This window comes from Fundulus heteroclitus, chromosome 17, assembly GCF_011125445.2.
Source record: "Fundulus heteroclitus isolate FHET01 chromosome 17, MU-UCD_Fhet_4.1, whole genome shotgun sequence".
Classification (NCBI taxonomy): domain Eukaryota; kingdom Metazoa; phylum Chordata; class Actinopteri; order Cyprinodontiformes; family Fundulidae; genus Fundulus; species Fundulus heteroclitus.
In genome coordinates this window covers 12358821-12372918 of record NC_046377.1, presented here as the reverse complement: position 1 = coordinate 12372918, position 14098 = coordinate 12358821, and the positions used below count along the sequence as shown (strand labels likewise).

Sequence of the window (14098 nt, the reverse complement as noted above, 5' to 3'; positions counted from 1 at the left end):
TTGTGTTTTTGTCAAGGTATGCTGAAATACAATAATAAATATGTTATACATTTCAAAAGCTATTATTAAAAAATACATTAAATTTACACAGTGCTTCAATGGTTTTATGTCAACGATTGAGCTTATTTCCAGAACCTTGTGACATGGAATGCTCTCCAGCTGGAAAAAACATTACTTATCTCAAAATTTCTCCTGAATCATTGGTCAAATTGGTCTTGGAGGAAAGTTTGATCCCATTACCTGTTTAACGCAATGTTTTAAGGCTATCTCGTTTAGAGTCAGTGCTTTTTCCAGATGCCCTAAACAGTCTGACAGGATCTTCATTAGAGAAAGTAACTAACTGTACCCTGTTATTTTGCAGTCTACCCCAGTACTTCCTCAGTCAGCTCTTGTTAGCTAAACCACAATGCAAATTGGGTTTTTGTGTTTGAGTTATTTTACTATTAATTGCATTTAATCTGATCGATCTTCACAGCAAGTTAGACCGATTGCAAATTGCCCCCTTACAAACAACTGAAGCAATAAAGTTTGTTTAAATGAATAAATAAAACAACAGATTTCCATCAGCTTCAGAACTGTCGGTCACCAACTGTATGTCTGCACTGTATGATTTCATGACTGTTGGGTCTCCCGTAGCGCCTGGTGTCAATGAATATGCCCCTGAACAGCGATGGAACCGTTATGTTCAATGCCACACTGTTTGCTTTGGTCAGAACTGCACTCAGGATCAAGACAGAAGGTAAAAGACACAAATAAGAGCAAAAACCTTTCATAGAGATACACAGGCCAAGCTAATAAGCATATGAACAAAGATCTTTCAAGAGAATGAAAGAAGCTACTTTGGTGGTTAAAAAAAACAGGATTTTCCCAAACATATTTAGAATGCAAAGTTCAACCTTTCATTGACAAGACTGGAGTCAAGCTAAGTTTAATCTTTTTAATAAATAATTTTCAAGATTTTTAAAGGGCTACTGAAAATTATTTTAAGGGCTTTAGATTATTTTCTTTATTTGCTAATTTTCTTTTAAGTGGTTGAGCAGTATGAGTTTAAAATGTGCTTAAAAGTGGGCAAGCTCATGTCAAACAAAAAACATCTCAGGCCTAGAAAACTGTCTACACATGAGCAACATTTAAAATTCTCATATTGGTTTAAAAAAAAAAGAAAAGAAAACATCAGCAAAAACCAAAGAGATGTGGTGTCCATCATATGATGATTGTGGGGGCTAAAATACTACTTCATGCATGTTAATACAGTGCTATCTTATGTATTTTTCTAATATTTAACAAAAAAATCTGAAATAAATTATGTCTTTGCCACATGTGTTAGCATTAAAGTGCTAAAGACATAAAACTCAGTTATAGACATTTAAGAATTGCGGGTCCAAGAAAAACGTTGCCCCAAATATATAAGATAACAGGGGTTTTAGATTGCTCTGGGGGTCGTTTTCATTCAGATACTGTGTGCATGCTGTGTGTTGCATGTCCAGGTAATCTGGAGCAGGCTAACGAAGAGCTGAGAGCAATTGTAAAAAAGATCTGGAAGAGAACCAGCATGAAGCTCTTGGATCAAGTAGTGCCCCCTGCTGGTGGTGGGTATTCACCTCAATGCCCATGCGAATTCTCTAAAACTACATTGACACATGATTTTAAAATTCTTCCGTCAAAACTGTTTTTGTCGCCTTGCAGATGATGAAGTAACAGTCGGGAAGTTCTACGCCACCTTCCTCATCCAGGAATATTTCCGCAAGTTCAAGAAGAGGAAAGAACAGGGACTAGTGGCCAAGGTTCCCCCCAAAACTGCCCTTTCTCTGCAGGTATTTGCCGGATTTTATTGTTTTTTATGAATGGCCTATGAAAAGGAAAGCACAGACTAAGCAGCAATCGATGGTTGTTTGGTCTGTGTGCAGGCGGGCCTGCGGACACTGCACGACATCGGTCCAGAGATCAGAAGGGCCATCTCTGGAGACTTGAACGTGGAGGAGGAGATGGACAAAGGCATGAAGGAGTCTGTGTCTGCTGCATCAGAGGACGATATCTTCAGGGTAAAGGTTGGATACACATATCCCCACTCACTCTCAAGAAAGAGAGAGAACGAGACGATCGGCACCGGCTTGAGGGTCCATCCATACAGATACATGCCTGCATGTGCTCAGTGTCTCAGACACTTAAGTAAGCGGCATGCCCCCACCAAAGCTTGGCTGCATCGTTTACTGTGACAGTGAAGGAGCAGACAAAAAGGTTGTGGCTCTATTGTTACACACAGCGTACCTCACATTAACAAAGGGAAGAAACTTGCTCAGTGATTTTCTCTTTTCCTGCCAGTCAGAAATAAAATGAGAGACGTCTCCGTTATCCAACACTTTTATGGTGCAGTGCTTGCCTCTTTTACATGAAGCTTTGGCTTTTTTGCTGCTTTGCCTGATTAGCAAATGGTCTTTACTTTGCATTCCCATGTAGTGCTTACTGCTAAAATGAGCAGAGGTGTGGACTTGAGTCATGTGACTTGGAATGGCTTTTTTACATTTCGTCCTGTTAGAACAACAAACATCAGTGCATTTTATTGGGGCTTTGTGTGATAGACAGACATAGAGGGGTAATTGTAACTCATAAGTAAGAGAATAAATTGTTTTCTAGCTTTTAATAAATGCCATTAATCTAGAAAGTGTGGCATGCATATGTATTTTGTACGCCTGAGCCAATATACCTAGCCTTTACGTCCAGGTACAGATGCACATTTTGGGTGTATGCATCCAAAAGCTTAGTTTTCTATCACACGACTCTAATTTATTTTGACAAGTTATGATAAGAATTCACTGACAGCAGGTTTAAGGTCATTTGGAAAATACAGTCTTGGTCTCAAAAAAGAGCAGTCATGATGCAGTCATTTGTCCTACAAATATCCTTGAACCTTAATTCTATATTGCTCAGAAATATACAAGCTTGATTTGATAACAATGTCCAAAACAATCCACAGTTTTGGGGCCTTCAGTGTATCTTATTTTCCTTGCAAAAATGTAATTTAGAGAATGAGACATTATTTCTTGGAAACCAGGCCTCTGACTATCCATTTGAAGAACACAGCCGTCAGTGAAGGTCTGTGGTTTTACTTCAATGCCTCTAGTGACAAAACAGAGAATTACAAGAACAAACAATTAGAAAAATAAGCCTTCCAAAAAAATAAAAAATAAAAAAACTCTTTCTCGCTTGCCTTTCAGGGCTTCTGTGTAGAACATCTGTATTACTGTATTGAGGTTAAATTAGACACAGGTTGACTATTTACAAATTAGATGAGTAGGAAATGCAGTTCCTTGCACTGAGTTTCATTCAGAGGTGTAGAGAAAACGGGGGTTAGATGTAGATGTATTTTAGACATTTCAAATTTTTGTTATCAAAAAGTGTTTAAAATTATTCATTTCCCCTTTCATATACATCTTGTACTTCACTTTCATAATTATGCCTTATTCTGTGTTGGTTCCATTAATTTTCATCAAAATCCAATGATGTTTGTGGTTGCAAAGAGACAAAATGTGAAAAAGGCAAGCGGTATGAATACATTTGCAAGTGACTGTATCACTAAAATATTGATTGTTGATTCAATGATATTTTGACCTGTTCAACGTGAAACTTTTCCATATACTTCCCTATAACTTTCGTCTCTGTCCTTTTACACGCCAGCGTACAGGTGGCTTGTTCGGCAACCACGTCAGCTATTACAACCAGAGTGACGGACGTGGGTCCTTCCCACAGTCCTTCACCACCCAGCGTCCCTTGCACATCAGCCAGAAGGGCTCTCCGTGCGAAGGTGAAAGCCCGTCACACGAGAAGCTGATGGACTCGACCACCTTCACCCCTTCATCTTACTCCTCGTCAGGTTCAAACGCCAACATCAACAACGCCAACAACACTGGAGTGACCGGGGTGACGACTCAGGGCATCAGCCGATTCCCAAGCCCGTCCATAAGCACCGTAGACGGGCACACGGGCCAGCCGCTCACGCCCATCCTGCTGCCCAAATCAGCATGGTGCTTCCCTCCGAAAAGGTGAGTGTAGGACAGCCTTGAAACGCTCGCGATAAGGCATATCTCACTGCCTCTTCATGTGACCGTTGCCCTAAAAGCTTTAAATTCTTTCTTTCATTACCTTTGTAGCCTTCCATCATTTCAAAAACTAAACACAATTAACAAATCTACACTTCCTTCCAGACTTAAGAGTCCACTATTTTCTTCTCTTCATTGCGTGCTTTCTCTCCTTCTCTCCTGTTTCTGTTGGCAAACAGGATGTTTTATGACACCCTCATGCGGTATGTTGCCAGGGGTCAGAGAGGGAATGTGTGTGGGTTCTTTTAGCTTCCTTAGTGCGCAAAAAAAAAAAATAAATATTACAATGCTTTACAAAACAGCATAGTTGTCAAGATGCAACAATGGCAATTGTTGCTATCTATGCACATATTGCAGTAGCTGTTATGGAAAAAGCCAGGCTTCGCAGTGCAGCTGTCAGCTACCAAAGCCAGAGGTGGACTGTTTGGTGCAGCATGCCCAAACCTCTCCAGTCGAGGGCTTCTGCTGATGCTCTTCTATTATACATCACAGCAGGTCTGGGTTAGACACAACAAGCTTCCTTATCTGTACAGAAACCTTATTAAATATCCAAAGGCTTATTCTTACCCATTCTATTAACCAAATATAAAACCTTACAATTAGATACTGGGTAATTGTTGAAACTGTGAGACAACCGATAATTGCATTATTTTGTGTTCTGTTGGTTGTCAGGTTGGGACTATCCGACTGGTAGCCATGTAAATATTTTCAAGATGGATAGTACATTTTCTTTCAAGTTCCCAGTACATATTTGAGTGATTGCACAGCTCCCATTCAGAAAACACTTTGCCCATATAGCCTGAGTAGCAGAACGGCTTTAGAAACATTGACGTCCCTAAGAAAAACTAAGGTCAGTTTTATTTATTTGCTTTTACTTACTTCAGATTAGGGTGTTTTATTATGTAAAAATCCAAATGTAATCTTTTTCAGACTCTCTCTTTGTGCTTGATCTGTGTAGCAACGGGTCAGGTTTCATTTTAAAATTGATCAGATTCATCTGGTTTTACTTGAACACTGATCTAACCCAGAGTTTGCTGTGGAGCCCTGAAACAGCTGATATTTTATTTTGTTTTTCTTCACCGGAGTGTTCTCAGATGATGCTCACATTTTGCTGCATGAATAAGCCAAAAATAATAATAAGTGCATTTCAGAGTTTTTTTTTTCCAAACAGATTGCAGACTTGGTGGGTAACTTGAAATGCTAAGGCAGATTATGGGAAAGTTTTGCTTTTATGCGAACACTCTGGTGAAGGAGAAAAGGACTGAAATTGAAATGTCAGAATGTTTCGTTAAAGCTGAGTTCCAGAGTATGAAACCGATGCGACTGATGAGAAGACATCTTTGAAACATTTTCTTGATTAAAAAACAGCTTAGTCCATTGTGATGAAACAGAGCTGACAGCCTTTGAATTATTGATTTTGTAACCTTCCTGGAAATTCTGATGTACTTTCAACCCCAAATCAGAAAAACATGGATTGGTACATTTTTCATTGTAGGCACAAAGGATCCACAATAGTAACTTTTTTTCTATTGTGAAAAAAGCAGGAAAGCATGAGAATTTATTTAAAAAAATAGTGACATAGTTGGAGTCTCAAGGACTAGTTTTGAGGAAGAAGGGAAAATCTAAAAGAAAAAGACACACATATCTGAAAAAGATTTGTTTTTTTAAGTCCAGAGACTCGGAAAGTGTTTTGATAGAGACATAAACAGTTCCCCTCCAAACTACATAAATTTGCTTCAAATTGTGTAATGCACCCAAACAGACAGACTACATGTAAGAGTTTTTGGGTTTTAAATTTCTTTTCTCTACGGGGTTGTATATTATTTCCTGTAACGCCAATGCTGATAGTAAGATTCAACTTAACATTACCCTCTCCTTTGCTTTTCAAAGATGTCTGAATTTCAGTCTGCCTATCATTTCTCATATTCCAAGTGTTGTCTTTAGTGCTCTTTACCTTTTCGCTTCAACGATACAGCTATAAATCCCAGCTGCTTCTCTGCAGGCTTCTCCCCATTCCACTGTTTCCTATATCAAGTAGTGAAGCCACTCCAGTTTTTTTTTATATCCCCATCCTCTGAAGCTAATCGCCGACTGTTTCGCTAATCAGCTGCTTTTTGTATGTGTTTGCATATTTTATTTTTTTTCAATGTGCCTCCATCTGTTATGTGTGTCTGTGTTAATTTTGTTTGTGTTTGTTTGCTTTGCTTGTTTGGTCGCTGGCCCGTTTATTTGTAGCTCGGACTCGAGTGACAGTCGTCTGCCAATCATCCAGAGAGGGGAAGGGTCAACAGAGGAGACGTACGATGAGAGTTATGGTGACGACAGGGAGTACCAGGACGATGAGCACTCACTTTCCTCTGACATGTACTGCTGAAAAACACTCACAGTTAAGCCTTCAGCTTGAATCTGATCAGGGCACAAGACTGATTTCATTTCTCTTTGTGCTTTCTCTTTGTACCTATTAGGTTGGTGTATCATGATGAAACGTGTAAACAGCTGACTCCCATGGAGGAAGCAGAGGAGGTAGAGGAGCAAAGAGGAGGGGGAGGAGGAGGGTGGCAATCTCCACGAAGAGTCTTCCTCTGTCCGACTACTCTGGGTGAGTATACACAGATTCACAGACAGAAGTGTGTGTGTACACACAGGCTGTAATTTGAACATTTGCGTTTTTTGTGGTTTACGTCAGCACGGAGATCTTCCTTCCATCTGGAGTGTCTCCGGAGACAGTCAAAGCCAGACGTCTCCCAGAAGACTGCTGTACCTTTACATCTTGTACATCACCAGGTAGTAAACATCTACAATACTACGCGTAACTCCTCAGTAAGCCCTTATTTTTATATTTAGCAAACAAAATGCCAGACCTTTTTTTTTTTAAAGTAGTCCCCAACAAAAAATTCAATGTGTTTTGAATTTGTCTAAAGATTTATTGGACTTTTGCTCCTTTGATTACAAATTTTCTGTCAATTAAGGTAGCTGTGGCAATTCAGGTTTCTTAAAGATGTAACTTTTGGACATTTGCAGTAAATTGTTTAGTCCATCTTTTTGGTTTTTAAGCACACTCTGCACAACATACTGTGCAGAGTGCATAACATTAGCCAGAAAATCATGACAAACCAATTAAAGCCAATAGAAAACAGGGTCCGATCTTCTATATGATTACTGCTCAAGGCCACTTTCCAAGATTACAAAAAAAGTCTAGCTTCACGGAAGCAGTGGGAAAGCACTACCCAATACGGCTTGTGTTCTCCCATAAATTAGAAATTACTTTCCTAAAACATACCAACTTTTTTCTGGAACTTACATGGTACTTTCACTGAGCTTAGTGGGTACTTTCCTGGACTGTTTAGAGAACACCTGGTACTTTCTAGAACTTTCTGTGTTGTTTCCTTAACTATGTCCAGAAAGTCTTTTTTGAAACTTTCACTGAGCTTTTAAAGTTTAATGAAATTTCTGGGAACGTAACCGCTAAGTTCCAAAACAGTTTCTGGAGGCAACTGTAACTCAGTGGGTAGCTGTCTTGCAGCTCGGGTTTGATTCCAGTTTCCCCCTGTCACATGTTGATGTGCCCCTGGGCTATGCACTAAACCCCAAGTTGACTACAGATCTGCAAATGATAGCATGAACGTGTGCTCATTATCGAGTGCTACTGAGTGTATGTTGCTATAGCGTAAAGCAATTCGAGTGGTCAGTACAACTAGAGAAAAATTACCAATTACCTAGTAAGTTCCAGAAAAGTTCTAGGAAAGACCTTATACGGTTGAAGAAAATCCTTATTAAGTTCCAGAAAGGACTTGGTAAGTTCAAAAGTTTCCGTGGTAAAATCCAAAAAGCACCTGGTAAGTTTTACATAAGTATCTGGCTAGCTCCAGAAATTATGTGGAACGTTCCATTAAGGTTCTAGGGCGGTATATGAAGAACATTATTTGTAAAGTTCCTGAAAATTGTCTGGTCAGAGTCCCTGCACTGGAAAAAGAGAACTAGAAGTAAGTAAAACCTTCTTGAAATTAGTGTATTTGTCCTTCATTTGAGCAGGCAATTTTAAATAATCTGCCATGTGAATAAGATTTTTGCACTCCCATCATCTTACTTCAAATTATCTTATTTTAAGGCTCAAAATACTCATTCCATTGGCTTAAAATCTTATTTACCAGCTCAAATCAAGGACAAATATACAGATTTCAAGAAAATTTAACTTTCCATTAGTTTCCTTTTTGCAGTGTGGTAGGGTTCTAGAACCTGCCACACTCGGACCTGGTGGGCTAAGTGCCTTTTAATTTTCCCCAAAGTTCAAGGAATATTTTGTGGAAAGTACCTACGTTTCACAGAAGCTCAGGAACATAGCTGGTGAGTTTCAAGAAAGTAACCTCTGCCTTCTACAAAAATGTGGGCACTATCTTATAGTGATACTGCATTTTTAAAAATGTGTTTTAAACCCTACACTCCCATTGTAACTGTTTTGGGTTTTTTTTGTCTTTAATCTCTCCTCTCCTTTATCCTCCAGGCTCTGGCAGTGGCAGGATTGAGTCCCCTTTTAAGAAGGAGTCACTCACCTACACTGTTCAGCCGACTGTGTTCCACGCCTCCAGTCAGCCCCACAGGTAGATATCAAATACCATCAAGATGAAACAATAATAGTTTATTCTCATTATGCACAATTGTATCCACATTTTAAAAAAGGAAAACAACTGAAATCAGCGTTTGAATGTTTTTTTCTTTTTTCAGATGGTAATAAAACATGGCTCTTGTTCTTGTTGTGATAGGTTTTTCCTCTTGTATTTGTGTTTCCAGCCCAGTGCAGTGATGCCTCCTACCAGCGAGTTCCCTCTCTGAGGCTAGAGGGCTCTAACTCTCATGAAAAGCTCAACGCCAGCTTGCCTTCTGTCAACTGTGGGCCCTGGTGAGACGTTATTTCAGTTATATTTTTTGAATGTCAAATAACTGATTTTTAGCACAGACTCAAAAGTTAGTTTTTAATTGAACAAATAAATGCCTTTCACCTAGGTACAGCGACAGTAATGGGAATAGCCCGGTGGCCAGTCCCAGCCCCACATCGGTGTCCAGACAAAGAGCACCGCGGCCGGTGTCTCTCACTGTGCCGTCGCTTTTAGGGAAGGACCCCAGCTCGCTGTCTCACGGCAGCGCAGGCAGTCTGGTGGAAGCAGTAAGTCTTTCCTGCATCTCTTCTACATCTACTAGCCTACATATTGAAGGAGAGCCGTCTTGACTCGTTATAACGTCTTGAGAAAGTATTCAAATCCTTTGATGCGACAGACTTACACAACGTAGTACACAATCCAGGCAAATCCTGAAAAACTAAATTTGTTAGGGGCTGCTAAACACCCGACGCTGGAGTGAAGGTTCACCTTCCAGCAGGGAAATTAAAATAAACAAAGAGCCAGAGGCATGGCCCAAAGTCCAGACTTTAATCCGATACACTATATTTGGCAAAATTGGAAAATGGCTGTGAACAGATGCTCTCTGACTGAAGAATAGCCAAAATCTTTACTCCCAAAAGACCTGAGGGGTTAGCTGCAGCATAAGGTGGCTCTACAAAGTATTGACTCAAGGGAGTGAAATATAAATGCACACTACCCATTTATAATTTTCCTTCCATTTGATTAAACATAATTCATTTTTTACGACTTTGTGTTTGCCCATCAGATAAAATCCACATTAACTATACTTGTTTGCCAAGTGAAAGTGATCATCAAGGGCTATGAATACTTCACCAAGGCACTATGCTTGAAACCCACACCGAAACAATAACTTCCTCTTTCTCTTCTATACCTTTCCCTTCACAGGTTCTTATATCAGAAGGTTTGGGTCATTTTGCCCAGGACCCTTCGTTCATCGAGGCAACCAAAGCCGAGTTGGCTGACGCCTGCGACATGACCATTGAGGAGATGGAGCACGCAGCCAGCAGCATTCTCAACGGCAACACAGCCACAAACCCCACATCCAGCACCTCTTCCACCTCTCAGCACAGCCCGAACGGCAGCCTCCCCTGCCATAATGCAGCAGCGGCTGTAACGCACAGGGACCGAGTCGTCGGCTTGAGTCCCAGTGACACTGGGGCAGAGGCTGGAGGGGGCAGGGGTTACATCCACGGTCCGTCCTCTATAGAGGAGCGACAAGAACTGCTAACTAGAGGGGGAGGGCAAGAGGAGGAGGAGGAGGAGGCAGACGTGAGGGAAGAGAGGCCCCACAGAAGTTCGGCCGTGGTTGCAGGACCGCGGCAGAATGACAGCGGGCTTTTGGAGGATGAGGATTTGGAGTGTGTGACGAGCTTGTAGGTGCCACCTCAGCAGCTTTGATCAGCCAAATGGCCCCCCCCCCCTCTGGTACCATCAGAGGCTGAGGTGTGTCAGTGCTGGCGAACAGTGCGGCAGCTGGTTGGCTCAGTCTGTCACTCTGGACAATGGCGGCCAGCGATGCACCTTTAACACAACAAGACTTTATCGGGTTCAACTGAGTTAGTATGTGCGTCTGCAGTAAAGTATATCAGACTATATACTATCCGAGCGTGTGCTTCTGTGTGTCTGTGCGTGTGTGTTTTTCTCTATTTGTACTCGTATGTGTGTGTTCACCACACGTGTCAGAGTGTGGCTCTAAAGTGCCTCACAGTTTTATCATGTCCTCAACGTGGGATGAGCAGGAAAATGAAGACAAGCAAAAAAAAAAAAAAGACAAAAGGAAAGACTGAACAGAAGAAAGATCAAACAGAAGCAGGAAGTCCTTTTATGGACTTGCTGCTATTCAGATCGTACGTTAATGTTTTCATTTCCTATGCCTAATTTAGTGGTGTGTTATTGTTGTTTGACTGGCCGCCATGACGCCAGGTAGGGGGCCAGAGACCAGCTCATGGAGGGTCACCTGAGGAATACCATCTGACCGCAGTCCACCTGTGGTCAAAGGTCCACTCCTCCTTCGTTCAACGATGATGAAGCGCTGTATTGTGTAAAACGGGGCTGAGAAATCCCTGTTTAAATATCATTTCTCCTCCTCTTCCAAAGCTGTGGGAACCTGGAGCACAGCCCTGCAAGCCCAAGAGTGGATTTAGGGTGACGCGCCGACCCCAGCCAGGTGTGGGGAGGGAGGATCGGAGGGGGTGATTCGACAGCCAGAACAGGGCTGCTACAGAAAGGGGGGGGATCTTCCTGGCCAACAGGGAGCTAGCGGGCTCTTTTTTTCTCAGCTGGTCAGTAAGACTCCAGCGTGAAACAAACTCACCTCGACGTAGCTCCACCCCATCTGCCCTTCTCCTCGTTTGGCTGCCCCAGACGAGCGATCGGTGGCTAAGCAGAGACAGAAAGCCAGCCCCCCTTCCCCTTCTCTGCCTCATACCTCACTGTTCCTCACTCCTTTCTCCATCCTTCCTCCCGTTCCTTTGCCATCTTACTACCGCTCACCCCTTATTGCTGGATTTCCTGCTTTGTTCAGCACATGAGGAAGCATACGTTTGTCACGCATGGGCGACCAAGGTGGTAGGCGAGAGAGCGGGAGTGACCGATTGCAAGGAATGTAACAACAGACTCTGGTCATGGGGGTTCTGCAGCAGATCTGCCGTCAATCGACCTCACTTCCTTCTCTGGGGCGCCTCCTCTTCCTGTCAGCTTGGAATCCTGTGGGATTTGCTGCCACACACTCTTTCTACAGACCGCGTCCACTATGTATTTAACGGTTCAATATTGTGCAAAACTGGCTAGCCATGACAATATTTGTTTTCTATTCATGACGTTATTGTTTTAATTTATCTTTGATTCATTTGCACAATCGGGGTGCTGGTCTTATAAATGTATTTTTTGCTCGGTTTATTTTTAGGAACATTTTTTTTAGAGGTTTTAAGTATCGAAGCAGGGCGTAGTGTGTGCGGGCGAGTGCATAACTATAAACGTGAGTGCACATGCGTGTCTGCGCTTTAGTACAACTTATGAATGTGTGATAGTGTGCGTGTGTGTCTGGGGGGAGGGGGTCTTTCTCTCTATCTGTATGCACCTTTTACAGATTCTATCTATTTATTTATTTATTTTTTTCCAGAAGAGAAAATCTGTGGGAATGTGCGTGCGTGCGTGCGGGTGTGTGGTTTCTTGTGTACTATAAAAAGCTGATTTTAAGCCTATACAGTAAATTAAGGTAGCATTACAAGTATGTTATGTATGTGAGAGAGGGTGTGTCTGTGTAGTAATGGGCCTCCTTAACACAGGGTTACCGCGGACAGGCATACTTCCAAAGCTTTGTGGTTACTTTAGTGCGGTTTTTACTTTTCTTAGCGAAGCGGCAGAGTTAAAAGTCTCTCTGATTTCAAACTTTAGCTTTCCTTTACTGCCCCATTTGGACACAGGTATGGGTGAGGTCTGAGGCCAGGTGAGACCAAGGATCAGTTAGTGTAGAGGTCAGGAAGCATTTTTGACTAGGGATGTCCTGATCTCGAATACTTGCCTCCAATAAACAAGTCAAACCATTTAAAAATAGGAATTTGCCAAAATAGGATCACAGTTCAATAGTTCATCAAGATTGATACCAAAGTATATGCCTGAAAAATCTCTACTTTTAACCTGACACTATTTAAAAAGAATCCTCATGAATAAATCATGAATTAACTATAATTAATCCCATTTTTTTTTTGTTCCTTTTCCCTGGCCACTCTCAGACAAAATTCATTTCAGACCAATAAAATCTGACGTCTATCAGCCTAAACAGGGTTACAACGTCACTTCCAGACGCCAGCAAAACCCCAGGGGGCGCCATTATCCACAAATGAAGAAAAACACAAAACGGTGAGGGATCTTCCCAGGAGTGGCAGGAGAAAAGATCATTTGTGAAACTGCATTTTGTATTCACTCAGGTAATCTTTTTTACTGACGTTAAAAATTGTTTGGTTATCTGACGAGTGGCAAAAAAAAAATAGCAGAGCAAACCTGCAAGGAGACAAACACTTGTCAAAACCCTCTCCTGTATCAATTTGTTCGGGAGAAATACATTATCAAATGTCAATTCCATAATTATTCAGTATTACATGAGATGTGCTGCAACTTTATTTAACTTAACAATAACTCTCTGGACACGTTAGCAGTGTGTTTCTCTTTGCAGCGGCAGATATTTTGACTCTCAAGTAGTTTCTGCAAAACTGTCTTAAGTTTTTTTTTTTACTTGCTCTCATGTTGCTTATGCTTCTGTTTTTTTTGGGGGGGGGGGGTAATGCAGAGAAGTTTACTGTAGCACTGTACAGTGGTCTTTGTTTTGTTAAAACTCGTTTTTAATGGGACTTGTTGGATATTCCAGTATTGCTCCAGGTAATCATCCTTGTCATGGCAAAAGGTGAAAAACACAAAGATTGATCAGAAAAAATACAGATAAACTAAAATCGTTTGGATCCTCCACAGTAGTTTTTTAATCCATGTAATAAAAAATAAAAGAAACGGCAGAGATTTTTTTTAAAACTGGTTCTGCAAATGGACCAGAGAGTTTCTTGGTTCGGACTCAGGACATCCCTAATTACAACAGTTGCACTTGTCCTTATTCATGATTTCTGGTCGTCAACAGAGATGTTGAAGTTTATACTGCCACAGTGACACATCCATGAATAATTAGGGCTGGTGTCAAGTTGCTGCAAGACTCCTCAATAAAACCTCTCTGTTTGAGACTCATATCACAAAATGTAAATTCACAAACACACAATAGAGAAGTGTGGATTTTCAGAGTGATTTCATTCACCGGTACATTGGTTGCTGGATAAATTGTAATACAAGCAAAAGTCATTTATCATGTATGATTGTGGTTCAGGTAAACTGATAGATCCGTCAGCTTGAAAGGAGAACGGCTGTAAGGTTGTTTTTTTTCTCTGTCTCTTAAGGTAGCAGGCTGAATATTTTATATTAAATTCACATTAACTACTTAACTGTAATGTGGATCCACAATAGAGGCCATAGCAGGTTGCGCTTTAAGATTCATCTTCTTGAAGAATTTTTTTAAATAAACAATTCAGAAAAAAAAAACATTGT

General features: G+C 41.1%; 1 protein-coding gene across 1 annotated transcript in view; it reads left to right on the top strand.

The window, feature by feature from the left end:
* Window positions 1-13004, top strand: part of cacna1c (calcium channel, voltage-dependent, L type, alpha 1C subunit) — a 175672-nt gene extending 162668 nt beyond the window's left edge. Inside the window, exons 42-53 of the mRNA XM_036148968.1 lie at window positions 637-739; window positions 1488-1589; window positions 1687-1814; window positions 1908-2048; window positions 3676-4040; window positions 6333-6461; window positions 6563-6696; window positions 6784-6881; window positions 8599-8695; window positions 8886-8994; window positions 9099-9258; window positions 9899-13004. Of these exons, the coding sequence (XP_036004861.1) occupies window positions 637-739; window positions 1488-1589; window positions 1687-1814; window positions 1908-2048; window positions 3676-4040; window positions 6333-6461; window positions 6563-6696; window positions 6784-6881; window positions 8599-8695; window positions 8886-8994; window positions 9099-9258; window positions 9899-10390 (2058 nt within the window). The 3' untranslated portion in view covers window positions 10391-13004. The remainder of the gene's footprint in view (window positions 1-636; window positions 740-1487; window positions 1590-1686; window positions 1815-1907; window positions 2049-3675; window positions 4041-6332; window positions 6462-6562; window positions 6697-6783; window positions 6882-8598; window positions 8696-8885; window positions 8995-9098; window positions 9259-9898) is intronic.
* Window positions 13005-14098: the final 1094 nt, after the last annotated feature.